The sequence below is a fragment of the Dothidotthia symphoricarpi genome (genome assembly GCF_010015815.1).
Source record: "Dothidotthia symphoricarpi CBS 119687 unplaced genomic scaffold P153scaffold_20, whole genome shotgun sequence".
Classification (NCBI taxonomy): Eukaryota; Fungi; Ascomycota; class Dothideomycetes; order Pleosporales; family Dothidotthiaceae; genus Dothidotthia; species Dothidotthia symphoricarpi.
In genome coordinates, this window is record NW_022985027.1 from 655,722 (window position 1) to 667,940 (window position 12,219).

The 12,219-nt window shown below is 51.3% G+C and overlaps 6 protein-coding genes across 6 annotated transcripts; 2 read left to right on the forward strand and 4 right to left on the reverse strand.

Annotated features, from left to right (window-relative positions):
- Nucleotides 1–401: 401 nt before the first annotated feature.
- On the reverse strand, nt 402–2,108 carry P153DRAFT_378915 (SET domain-containing protein; the record flags this gene model as incomplete). The annotated part of the gene is made up of 3 exons (XM_033669836.1): nt 402–497; nt 561–719; nt 777–2,108. 3 exons carry the CDS (start codon nt 2,106–2,108, stop codon nt 402–404), a joined length of 1,587 nt encoding a protein of 528 aa, XP_033519873.1.
- A 109-nt stretch (nt 2,109–2,217) lies between these two features.
- P153DRAFT_114034 (uncharacterized protein) lies at nt 2,218–2,898 on the reverse strand. The gene has a single exon (XM_033661928.1). The coding sequence runs from the start codon at nt 2,702–2,704 to the stop codon at nt 2,303–2,305; it is 402 nt and encodes a 133-aa protein (XP_033519874.1). The 5' UTR covers nt 2,705–2,898; the 3' UTR covers nt 2,218–2,302.
- Nucleotides 2,899–3,511: 613 nt separating this feature from the next.
- P153DRAFT_370140 (carbohydrate-binding module family 50 protein) lies at nt 3,512–5,190 on the forward strand. Its single transcript, XM_033668966.1, has one exon. It carries the CDS (start codon nt 3,536–3,538, stop codon nt 4,736–4,738), a length of 1,203 nt encoding a protein of 400 aa, XP_033519875.1. The 5' UTR covers nt 3,512–3,535; the 3' UTR covers nt 4,739–5,190.
- A 1,860-nt stretch (nt 5,191–7,050) lies between these two features.
- P153DRAFT_114085 (uncharacterized protein) lies at nt 7,051–7,740 on the reverse strand. Its single transcript, XM_033661929.1, has 2 exons — nt 7,299–7,740; nt 7,051–7,176 (listed from the first exon to the last, which is right to left on the reverse strand). The coding sequence occupies exon 1, from the start codon at nt 7,633–7,635 to the stop codon at nt 7,348–7,350; it is 288 nt and encodes a 95-aa protein (XP_033519876.1). The 5' UTR covers nt 7,636–7,740; the 3' UTR covers nt 7,051–7,176; nt 7,299–7,347.
- Nucleotides 7,354–10,519, reverse strand: P153DRAFT_370142 (cysteinyl-tRNA synthetase). Its single transcript, XM_033668967.1, has 2 exons — nt 9,112–10,519; nt 7,354–9,064 (listed from the first exon to the last, which is right to left on the reverse strand). The coding sequence occupies exons 1-2, from the start codon at nt 10,302–10,304 to the stop codon at nt 7,846–7,848; spliced, it is 2,412 nt and encodes an 803-aa protein (XP_033519877.1). The 5' UTR covers nt 10,305–10,519; the 3' UTR covers nt 7,354–7,845.
- A 200-nt stretch (nt 10,520–10,719) lies between these two features.
- Nucleotides 10,720–12,207, forward strand: P153DRAFT_348691 (tRNA methyltransferase complex GCD14 subunit; the record flags this gene model as incomplete). The annotated part of the gene is made up of 1 exon (XM_033666213.1): nt 10,720–12,207. One exon carries the CDS (start codon nt 10,720–10,722, stop codon nt 12,205–12,207), a length of 1,488 nt encoding a protein of 495 aa, XP_033519878.1.
- Between the last annotated feature and the right edge of the window lie 12 nt (nt 12,208–12,219).

The following is a 12,219-nucleotide window of genomic DNA, read 5'->3' on the forward strand; positions in this document are numbered from 1 at the left end:
TTAACGCAAAACGTACAAACACAATAATAAGATTACACATTAATCCCTGTCCTCTAGGGATAAAATTACTAATAGCATTTCTATACTTAATAATTAAACCTTTTTAGTAGATTAAAGATTTATATAGTGTTATTAATATCTTAAACATAATAAGAATATAAGCTTATTTATTTCTATAGTTACGTTCAAGGCCTTAGTTGTTTTTTTGTTTATTTATTACTTACTTGTAAACTTAATTTCGCGTTTTCTAACTCCACTAAGACTGGTATGCTACTTTCTATAGTAATCTTTCAGGACAATCTATTTTTCTTAATGCAGCTGCTCCTAAAACATCTCGTTAGCTACACCTAGAAGCCCGTTTCGATGTAGAGTGGAAAGTGAACATAATCGTCAAACTCGTCCTATTTGAGATGGAGAAGTGCTCGCCAATCTGGGTCTTTCAACACCTTGCACTCAGCTTTATGCCCTTCTTCAATCCAGTTGGCCCTTTGGCAAGCCTGATTACAAAATGTCAATTTGAATGATGACTAAAAGTTGAGTTACATGAGTGAATTTTCTACCCGGTTGCAATACCAGACGGAGGAGCACTTGCCGCATCGTTTGAAAGAAGTGCCCCTCTTACCACACCCACGACATGTCCTGAGACCGTCAAGCTCCATGGAGAACCTCTGAACATTCTCGGTCAAGTTCTGCAACTCATTCAATGATAAAGGGAATATCTGTAGGTTTTCAGTTAGTAGACTTTGGTCAACTTAGATTCAAGGTTGGTTACCTGCCTTCATCATCTGGGGTTTCTCGTGGCGGATGCCGGGTTCGCCGAACATAAAGGTATGGCGTACAGCGTACAGAATCGCAACGGTATATCCCTTTTGGATCTGTGACTGGGCATATTCAGTACCTCTAGGATTAGTTTGTAATGATAGTCGAAGAATTGTGCCGTCGACATCCTTGACGGCCATCTGCAGGTGAATAGACCAGTCAAAATCCTGAATCTCCGCCAGAAAGCACCAGTGATGCATGGGCCGGTAATTTACCATTTCTCTGCACTCGAAGTGTTCTGATTGTAGGTCGTGCTCGTCCGGGAGATCTTTGAAACTAGGGAAGGTCTCGCGGTCGCGAAGATCTGCTAGTTGCCCTTGGGCAGTATCTTTCTTTCGCCTCCAAAGCCAATCTTCAAACTCCTCTGGTCCTAGTTCCTGTGGAACCTCATCCAGCGTGGTCTTCCACTTCATTGACATGCCGTAGTAATCATGTGTCGTGGGGTCTCGAACTAGCTTGCGGTACTGAATTACATCAGGGCTGTCGCCACCGAGAGCATTCAGATACAGAGGCACCAATCTCTCTGGGAAGGTGCGCCCCCTCGCCAAGTCTCCATTTGCGATAGCAATTTGAAAGGCGTCGGGATATGCCCGAGCCAGACCTAGTTCGTCCGGTATAGGTTCGTTCCAGAGCCGGACCTGTTCTTCGACATAGCTGAACATCCGCCTGGCAGGTGAAACAAGCCCTGCTATACCACCTTGTTCGATGATACAGTCTAATTCATGAATACGATCCAACTTTGAGTCGCTGTTCCTGCTCTCGTCAGGTGGTAAAGAGCAGAGTCGACAGGAACACGTGAACTTGAAATTCTGCTGCAGCTCCTCCTGTCGTGCCCGGCGGTTTCTACGACTGTTGAGGTAAAATATAGTGATTTCTTCCCCTTTGCAGATGTCTTTTACAGCATGGATCGTGAGTAGGTCGAGGTTCTCGTTCCAAAAATTCTGAGCATTATTGTCACAGGCGTGATTGATTCGGCAGGCGTTGAAAAAGACGCCCGCACCGTCTAGTTTCGATCCGATAGGTAGGGCATTCGTTCGAAAGATGCCGCGCATCCTTTCTGTAGAGTTGGTGTAAGGATACACGTTGCCCATAGAAAGGAACTCTTGTTTCTGGTCCTTGTTTAGAGTGTCAAATTGCTGATTAACGCGAATCTGTAGTTGCTCCACGTTTGCGACATGTCGACTTGAAGCGATGATGGGTTTTTCAGAGATGATTCGTGTGCCCTTGGGTATGTCTTTAGTAGCAACGAGGCCTTTACCTTTCCCGGGCACATCTTCAACAGCGTACATAGGTACGCTCGCCGTAACTCCCATTGCGCTGGCCTTTGCCTCTTCCTAGAGGCAACTCTTCAAATACTACGCCTAGGGCCCTTAATTCACGTTTTATGAGAAAGCGTTAGAGGGCGATGCGATGTCTTTGTCAAGATAAACAGCGGGGTAATGTAACAGCCGTGATATCTGCAGCCACCGGAGATTGGCTGCGCTTAGGGTATCCATGCTTCATAGCCGGATAGGACGACCTGCGTCTTTGATCTATGACTGCTTCTTCCCCATTGGCGTTGTGATGCAGGAATCCACACATTCTTCCGAGCAAAAAGTAACTGGATGTGAACTTGATGCAAGCGGTTGGAGGGGCAGAAATGGTAGAGCGTCGGATCAAGCCAAGCTTTTGCACACCTAGACTCGTCCAAGTCTAACACGGAAGCCAAATATCTGGAGCAGCTGCCTCTCCCTTCTTTCGAAACGCAGTGATCCTTGGCCGGGCAGGAGTGAAGAGAAAGCGCGACTGAAGGTTCAGTGGCATGTAGAGTTATAAGGAAAGCCAAAGATGAATGTAGTTTCGCTCTGTCTGATGGCTTGTCCTGTTTCATGGTGACGAACAGCATTCTGTTAGCGCTGCGAGATATGTATTTCAGGTTAGAGCTAACGCGAGTTACTGCGGAACAAAGTGTACCATATTCAGTTCAGGGTTTCGAGGAACTCTAGTCCATAACGAGTTTAGCAAAATCACGCACACAGTTTATGCGAAACTTAATCCGTTGTCCAGAACTGCATACCAACAACAGGCTAGTGATTTCGGCTAACAATGGAGTTCGCGTTTAAACTTGGAATTCGTATTCCAATTCTCTATGAAGCTCAAATGCGGGCTTATTTCGAGGTTTTATTGCAGAAATTGCTACTCAGCTTATGTGGCAATAAATTTCTCGTTGTTGGAATGCACGTATATATTGAAGTGATGTGTCATTGTTCTAACTCAGCTAAGTAGCATCGAGCTCCATATGCACCAAGGCATCATGCAATAATTGGGCGCGATGCGATCTTTTCCATGCGCTATATTGAGCTCCTAGACAAATCAAGATCCTCGATTTCTACAGGCCCAATGATGCTCAATGCAGAAAACACTGTCGTGATATTTATAGAGCGCTCTTACACGTGTCCTAACATATGCAATGTGGCTAGAACCCACTCGACCAACGAATGCCTGATGCACAGCCGTGTCTCTTGTGTCGTGGGTCGTGGTCCGCAGTAAATGGACCAATTGTGGCTGACCGATGACGTTTCCACCGTTCCACCGCTCCACCGCGGGGAGTGGCGGTGTCTGAGTAGGCTGAACATCCGTGCAACTCTCAATGGCATCTATAAAGACAGTCCCTGCCTCGTCATGACAGTCTGATCGCCTCACAATCAAGAAACTAGTAACAATACATCTACTCATTATGTCTGGCTACAACGACAACAACTACGGCAACAATGGCCACAACAATGGCTATGGCGATGGCGATCGTCGAGGAGAAGCCAGTCAGTACTACGGCCAGGGACATTCTGATCGCCAGCAATCATTCTCCGGTGACCAGGGATATGACAATCAACAAGGAAACAGGCATGGAGAAGGCTACGGTCGCCAACAAGACTACAGTCGTGAACAAGACCACGGCCGCCAACAAGACTACGGTCGTGAACAAGACCATGGTCGTCAGCAAGATTATGGCCGTGAACAAGAACATGGTCGTCAGCAAGATTACAGCCGTGAACAAGAGTATGGCCACCAACCACCACAATACCAACAATACGCGTCTACCGCTTCTCACTCGTCAAACTCAGGCCGAAACTCGCACAATCAAGGTTCCCAAAACCAGTATAACGGCGAGGGTGACCCAGAAGGCGAACGTGGCATCATGGGAGGTATAGCCGGCGGAGCCGCAGGTGCATACGGCGGTCATGCTCTCGGCGGAAAATCTGGTCATGGCACATCGGGTATGATCGCAGGTGCTCTGGCGGGTGCATTTGCGGGACACAAGGGTGAGGAAGCTGCGTCTGACTGGAAAGACGAGCGAGACGAGAAGAAGAAAAAGGAGCATGAGCAGCAACAGCAACACAACCAACAAGACCACCAACAGCAGGACCAGAAGCCTCGCGGTGGCAATTTCGCGGGCAATTTCACTGCAACTGCGAGGGATATTCGTCTCGACGCCCATGGCGAGTACAGTCTACACGCTCAGTGCAGGAGAACAGACGGATCCTACGAATCCAGCACCATTTCCTTGAACAAGTTCTTGGAAAATGACAACGGCAGCTTCCATTGGTCTAGCCAGAACCATGGAGGTCCGTCAACTGTCACGGTCCAGCAGGGTGATACGCTTCGGGCTATTGCTGCTAGGCACAACTGTGGCTTTGAGGAGATCGCACAGCATAATGGTATTCAAAATGCGGACATGATCTACCCAGGCCAAGTGCTTCGCGTTCCTGGTGGTGGTAGTGGAAGTGGGGGTAACTTCGGCGCATCGGCTAAAGACATGCGTCTCGTCGATGGGGGCCAGAGATTGGAAGGCGAGCTGCAGCGCGATGGCAGGTGGGTGCAGGCCTCGATCGTCTTGGACGAGAGAATTGGGAATGTGAATGGATGCTTGGAGTTTGTGTAGACGGCGTGACACTATCCGCTCAGAAAAGAAATGCAGTTCTGCCAGACTGAGGACTAGGGGTGGTGATGGCCATTGAATTCAACATTTTATGAGATTGGACGAAGTGCGGTCGCTTGTATCAACATAAGTAAAAAGAGATTACATCGTAAAAGATCTACATCGTTTGCAAGTATTGCCATGCTCAACTCAGCGAATTCCGTGCCGTTTTTCTCAGGAGTAACGTTGTCAGACTTGCGAGACAAACTCACCTATATAGCAAGCGCTCGTTACCAGTTTGGAATTAGCGCCTCTCAGTCATTCTGGCGCGAAGGATACCGCTCTATTCAATCTAGGGGTTTGACTTATCCTCAAAAGCTTTATCATTGTGCGAATCTTGAAAGAAGCCTACACTCCATTGTAAAGTATTCCATCAATAAACATCCAGTGCGAAATCTGATTGAGAGAGTCCGAACCTTACATCATATTTTATGTTCTAGTAGGTTCATTCCCCTTCTGGTCTTTGCTATTGGTAACTTCCTGTGCCAAACTGGTTGTACGGTCCCCGCCAGGGGTCAGACCGATTGTCGGTGAGTTTGAAAGTGACGTTCGTTGTATGAGCCGTTGGATCAGTGTTACTTGAGTGTGTCGTCGCTCTAGCCTAAGTTTGGGATGGGAAAGCAATGTCCAACACAACAAAGTGCAATGAACTTTTAGGGATCGGTATTTCTAAACTGTTTGTCGAAGTTTGTGATAGCAATGTAGCGATGAGACTTAGTATGAAAACATGATGATGAACTAAACAATAAAAGACGAACAAAGTTCCTACGAAATGGCAAATAAGTAGCATGCAGGATCTAAGGAGGAAACACTGAAATGAGAGGGCACGGGAGATTCGCGAGGCCATGATTCGAAACAGGGGACTTGGAGAAACGCAGTTGAGGCAGCGGTGTAGAACTTATTAGATGTAAGATTCATTGGGTATTTCTAGACTGTCATCGAGGTCATTTTCGAAACAGGAAGTCACGCATGGATGTTAGAAATGAGATCAGGATACCAGCCTGTCAACTTCAGTCAAAGACCATCAGATAGCGCTTGCATCGAGTTCGGCAGAGCTCGACGACCAAACTAATTTCTTGACATGCATATTCCAGACCTCGCATCGGAAGTGAATTCTGAAGAAGAGCTGTTGCGAAATTCTAGGCTCTTTGTCAACAAGAGGTTCTAGCGAAACACGAAGTTCATAGCGAGTTCCGGGCATCTCGTGTACACAAGTATCTTGCATGGGTATATTGTGACTGCATCGCCCTCCAAACCTGCGCGGCGTTCAGGTCCCATTTTTCAGTCGCTGATCGCAGCTCGTCGAGTTCATGGCGGTAAGAGCCGTCCCTCACTATAGTGAAGCGAGAGGATGACGGGCTCTCCACGGATACGATTGCGCCGTCTGACCAACCTGTCACAAACAGTGTTTATCCGAATCTCGACATTGCTGTTGGGTTGTTGCCTATGGGATACCCAAAATCGACTGTAAGCTCGATAAAACCAGAGTCCCATCTTGGGTCGCCTGGGACGAAAAACAAAGTGTCCTCTTCGTCCCAGCGGTCTGTAGGTCAGGCACTATCGATTTTCATTTCCGGGGGTAGTACAACCTTAATGGGCGTAAACGAAGATGTGGTAGCATATCGGCTGCTGGCAGCATTCGTTGTTCGTCAGATGTTGCAAAATCTCGAGGAAGTTCTGGTAGTGTGGTAAGTAGATATCTGTCGGTAGGCGGATGCGGTCGAAGAGTGTCGCTTGCATACTCATGGAGGGATATTGGGTTCTCCCGGAGATATTGCTCACAGCCAACCTTGCGAAGTAATACCCCAAGTGATATTCCAGATATACCTGAGTAACAACTGAATGGCGTTACGAAGCGGTACCCATTTAGTACCTGCGTGCGAGCCTTGACGCCGATATTTGTGATGGAGATCTCGCGAGCATCAGTTGCGGGTAGATTTTTCAGGTTGCCACATTGCAGAAATTCCGCCGGCGACGTGGCCAGGGTTCCACAGAGATAACGCGCACACGAATAGTATGCACGTGTCTGTGACGATGCCTGGAATGAACAGACAAAAATACTGAGATCTGCTGAAATGCGGATGATCTCCTCTTGCAACATCCGGAATGCGTTGTGTTCTTCTCCATAAAGCAAGGGCGTGTTAACACCCAATATACCGAGAAGTCAATATGCCATGTCCTCAACTCGGGTGGTCTCTCTATTAGCGGCCCAAGACATCCTTACGGTAATTGGTATGGATTCGACATCTATCGTATGAGCAGGAACATCTACATCATTCCCTGTGATTGAGTAGAGTACCCAGTAGAGAGTGTAACTACTGCCTCTATCGTTCCAACCCGCATCGAAAAACCGTGTATGCCAGAGGACGATGAGTTCTCGCAACGTCCATCCCCGAGTGAACCTGGCTCATGGCGTACACGTCAGCGGCCGCAAAAGCATAATACATGCCGAGCTGCGGATCAAGGTCGTGTGGAGATGAGGCTCACCAACGGCAATTTGGTAACGCTTCGTTCAAGTTCGTACCTGGCTCCACATCGGAGAGAAACGTATAGCACACCCGCGCCCTCTAATATCAGCGGAACATAGAATTGATGGCCTCTGTCAGCTCGGCACTACTACTCTGATCAATGCAGCAAGTATCAACCCATGCGTAAAGAATTTCTTTTCCTTCTTCAGCTAGAGCTTTCTGGCAGGTCATGTCAATTTTCTTAGAGTCCTTCATGTTACAATATCGGCCATCGACATAGTCTTTGTACGTGACTTCCTCCTTTTCCCATGTACGTGATAGGATAGCATACGCCTGAACATGCCATCCAATAAATTCTTCAAACGCACGAGTTTTGGTATTGATGAGTCGCATGGTTGGAGCACGACGATTGAACTGTGATGAGCTGGTTGTGCAACAGAGTGAGGCGACACAAAGGCAGATGTAGAAGGATGGTGATATCTCGCTTTCATAATAGCGTAATGCACCTACGGCAGGAACTACCTTGTCAGCATCGCAACTCGTGAGGAAAAGACGCAATACGTCCGGGTACGCTCTACCGCGAACGACCAGATAGATCGTCCTTCACGATGTAACACTGCTCTTCAAGCTCTCCTCGTAAAGCTTTTTCTGCTTCTCCCATTCCTTCCTCAGCTTCTTGCCCTTACTTTTTGGCACATCCGCTCCGTCCTTGTCCTTGGTCGGCAGTCCCTCTTCATCCCACGCACTATACTCTTCTGTTCTAAACATATCTTTGGGACTAATCTTGGCTTGCTCCGCCAGCTTTGCCGTCTTCTCCGCCTCCTCGCGCTCGCGCTTGGCTTTCGCCTCACTCTTCTGTCTTGCGATGGCTTCTTTCTGCTGGCGTGCAGCGACGAGCTCTGGATCTACTGGCCGTACCATGGCGGGCGCGTTCTCACGATCTTCGAGATAAATGCCCAGATCCCAGAGATGGGTGTCGCGGAGCGCGTCGCAAAGGTCGAGGTAATCCTTGGCGGGAGCTTTCTTGTCTGCAAGACCGCGCAAAGATTCCTGAAACGCAGAGAGAACTTCTGCGTACTGGGAGGAAGCGGTGTCTTGCTGCTGTGCTGGCTTGTGTTGAGCAATGATAGATTCTAGGACTGAGTCGGAAAGGTCGCCTGCGATTGCATGTTGACGGACTGCGTCACGCTCACGGGACGCGGCGTATACAAATTCTTTTGCTGCGGAGGGTATGTCGATGCCTGCCCAGGCGATGTCACCGCCATATGGGTCAGCGGAGCCGTCGAGTCCGAATGTTCGGACGATTCTGGTGATCCAGCGTGCGATGTCGAATGAGACGTCATCGGATAGCCCAGCCTTGTTCGCAGAGTTGTAGTCGGTGATCAAACCAGAGATGGCACGCATGGCAGTTGGTGTATCGAAGGAATCGGCTAGGGCGTTATGGACCTTCTCTTTGGCCTGTTCAAATGCTGTTCGGACTTTCTCGTCTTGCGCACCCGTAGAACTGATGTTCGGGTGAACCTCCAGGTCACGGACTTTGTAGAAGAAGTTGGTGACATAGCTTTCCCATGATGCTCCTCCTTTCCGCATGTCGTCCGTGATCTCAATACCATCGTGCCAGCCACCAAGCAGAAAGATGATACGCAGACTTCGAGCAGTCCAGTCTCCGCGTGTCAACGCTTCCCTGATGGTTGTGAAATTCTTGAGGCTCTTTGACATTTTACTACCAGAGATGGAGAGGTGGCCCATGTGCAAAAAGTAGTTGACCCATTGGTGTCCACCCTCTTTCGAGGACCAGTGAGCTTCTGATTGAGCAAGCTCGCTAAGGTTTGTTAACATGTGAGAAGCCGTGTAGGGACCCGAACATACTTGTCATGATGAGGGAAGCACAAGTCAATTCCACCAGAGTGAATATCCATCTGCTCTCCCAGTACATCGCTAGCCATAACGGAGCACTCGATATGCCATCCTGGTCGTCCAGGCCCCCAAGGTGATTTCCAGGCAGGTTCCCCCGGCTTGCTTGACTTCCAAAGCGCAAAGTCAGCATCGCCGCGCTTTTCTGACGTCTTCTGCGTCGACAATGCGCCCTCTCCGTCTGCTAGCAAACCCTTGTCACCGCGATTCCAAGGCTCTAGACGGGCATAGTGATTTCCAGGGATCTTCTCGAAGCCGTCGATATCAAAGTAAACCGAGCCATCCGAGGTCTTGTAGGCAAACCCGTTTTCGACAATCTTGTCCACGAAAGTCACAATCTGGTCGCCGTACTCTGTCACTCGAGTGACTACGTCCGGGTCTAAGACATTGAGGTTGCGCATATCCTCAGTAAAGCGCGCCTCGTACTTTTGCGTGAGCTTGGTGAAGATGCTGTGGTCGCTGGCATCGATTGAGGAGCCATGCAGCGAGTCGAGATAGGGTAGAAGTACGTCTTCAGCCCCAGTGTAGAAGGCTTGGATATCTTCTGCTGTGGATTTTGAAGGCGATAGCAACGCCGTCACTGCCGTGCTGGCGGTCCTAAGATGCATCTTTATTTTTGCTTCCTTGTCCCCGGGTGGTGTAGTACCGTCAAGTGACTTCCCTGTGATGACATTGGCGTACTTGTCCGCAGACTCTGAGCTGAAGTCTTCGGGCTTGAGGGGTGAATTCAGGAGAGGGAGGTTCTTGTTCACGTATGCATCAAATGCCTTGGTAGTAGCATTAAGAACCTCGTTCGTTATGGTTGGATTCTGAGTCTTGAACTGTGCCAGCAGATGCTGTTGGCGTCCACGTAGAATGATCTTGTCGTCGACGTCGGTGATGTTCTGGACAAAGCGGAGGTCGTATCCAAAGTAGCCAGCCAAGACTCTGCGCAGGATGTCGATGGTCACATAGTTCCGAGCGTGTCCAAGGTGGGCGTCGTCGTAAACTGTGGGGCCGCAACTATACCACTTGACGAGCTTGCCTTCTGGATCGATTGGGACAAAGTCGTTCTTGGATCGGGTCAATGAATTCCAGACTTTTAATTTGGCAGCATCGGATGATTGAGGTTCCTTCCATGGCGGCTGAGTGCGCGCTGGAGTCGCCATGGTGGCTTTGAAACGAGGTTGCAGTGGTCGTGTGGTGAAGATGCGGGTTGCGTGTGTGGGTGGGGAGATCCTGCGGGACAAGAGACGGCAACCAAGCACCATCAAGGAGGAAATGGGGGAAAGTAAGCCAGGAGGGAAGGAGCGACTAGGACATGGACGAAGGAGAAGCTGTAGCAAAGTGGAGCTCCAATGGCGGAATCTGTGACTCTTGGTCGAGCTGGGCTTCTTGGGTCACGTTGGGTGCATTGCTGGACGGGTGGGCGAGCTGCGCGTCTGTGCGCGTCCCCCGCCAATTGCAGCGTCGAAAGCTCCCCGCCAGACTTCATTTTTTGGGCAGGCCCTGGCCCTGTACTGTAATCGCGCCTTCCTCGTCGACGCGGTGACGCAGCCGCCGCTTCCACTCACGCTCGCTGCCATGGCGCCTCTTCCGTCGCCGTTCCTCGACCCAGGCACGCATGCGCGCGCAGACACGCTCGGGATCCTCCAGCTGCGGCGCGACCAGCTCATCCCAGCCATCCTCGCGCCCGACGGCGACTCGGACTACGCCGAGGGCAAGGTCGAGAACACGCGCTTCGGCTCCTTCCCCCACAGCACCCTCGTCGACCAGCCGTGGGGCACGCAGATCCTCGCCTCGGTCGTCGACACGGGCTCGCGCGGGCGGTCCAAGAAGCGCAAGCGCGATGCGAAGGACGAGGGCGCCGACACGGGCACCGCCGATGCCACGGAGAAGAGGGACGTGGTCAAGGCCGCGGCGGCCAGCAGCGGCTTCGCCCATCTGATCCCGCCCACGCCCGAGTTCTGGACCCTGTCGCTGCCACACCGCACCCAGGTCGTCTACACGCCCGACTACAGCTACGTCCTGCAGAGGCTGCGCGTGCGGCCCGGCGACCACATGATCGAGGCCGGCGCGGGCAGTGGCAGCTTCACCCACGCCGCGGTGCGCGCAGTCTTCAACGCCTATCCCGCAGCCCCGCCTGCGCACGAGGGCAGCGACGACGAAGACGCAGTCGGCGTGGCCAAGCGCCGTCGACGCCCCAAGCGGCACGGCGGCGTGTACAGCTTCGAGTACCACGCACCGCGCGCCCAGCAGCTGCGCGTCGAGATCGAGCAACACGGCCTCGCCCCCCTGGTCACCGTCACGCACCGCGACGTCTACGCTGACGGCTTCTGCCTGGACGACGGCCCGGGTCCCGATGCAGACGCCATCTTCCTCGACCTCCCCGCGCCCTGGCAGGCACTCAAGCACCTGACCCGCTCTCCATCCCCGCTAACATCCCCATCCGACCCGTCCTCCCCCATTGTCTCGCCTTTTCGCTCGCCCCTCAACCCCAAGACGCCCGCCCGGATATGCACCTTCAGCCCGTGCATCGAGCAGGTCACAAAGACCGTTTCCGCGCTGCGCTCCTACGGCTGGGTCGACATCGACATGGTAGAAGTCCAACACAAGCGCCTCGAAGTGCGCCGCGAGCGCGTTGGCCTGGCTGAAGAAGGCTTGCGCGGAGGCAACGCAACCGCGGCGACGGTGCAAGAGGCTGTGCAGCGGTTGAGGGACGTCGAGGGCAGAGCCCAGGTCTTCCACAGTCTGCAGAAGGAGAAGCAGGACGAGATTATGCGGAAAGCCGAGGGGAGGAAAAGGGGTGAAAACATCAGTGGCTATGATGAAGCTCTTCACCAAGACAAGAGCAAGAAAAAGACCGCCGCAGACCGTCTACCGCCCTCCAAGCACGATCGTCTTGCACAGTCGAAAAGGGACCAAGAAAACAGGACCTTGTTCAAAGAGGGAAGACTGGTTCATCGTACCGAGCCTGAGCTTAAAACCCACACGTCGTATCTCGTCTTTGCGGTGCTGCCAAGGGAGTGGACAAAGGAGCACGAGGAGAAGGCGAGGAAAACGTGGACATGAGCATCCCCTTCT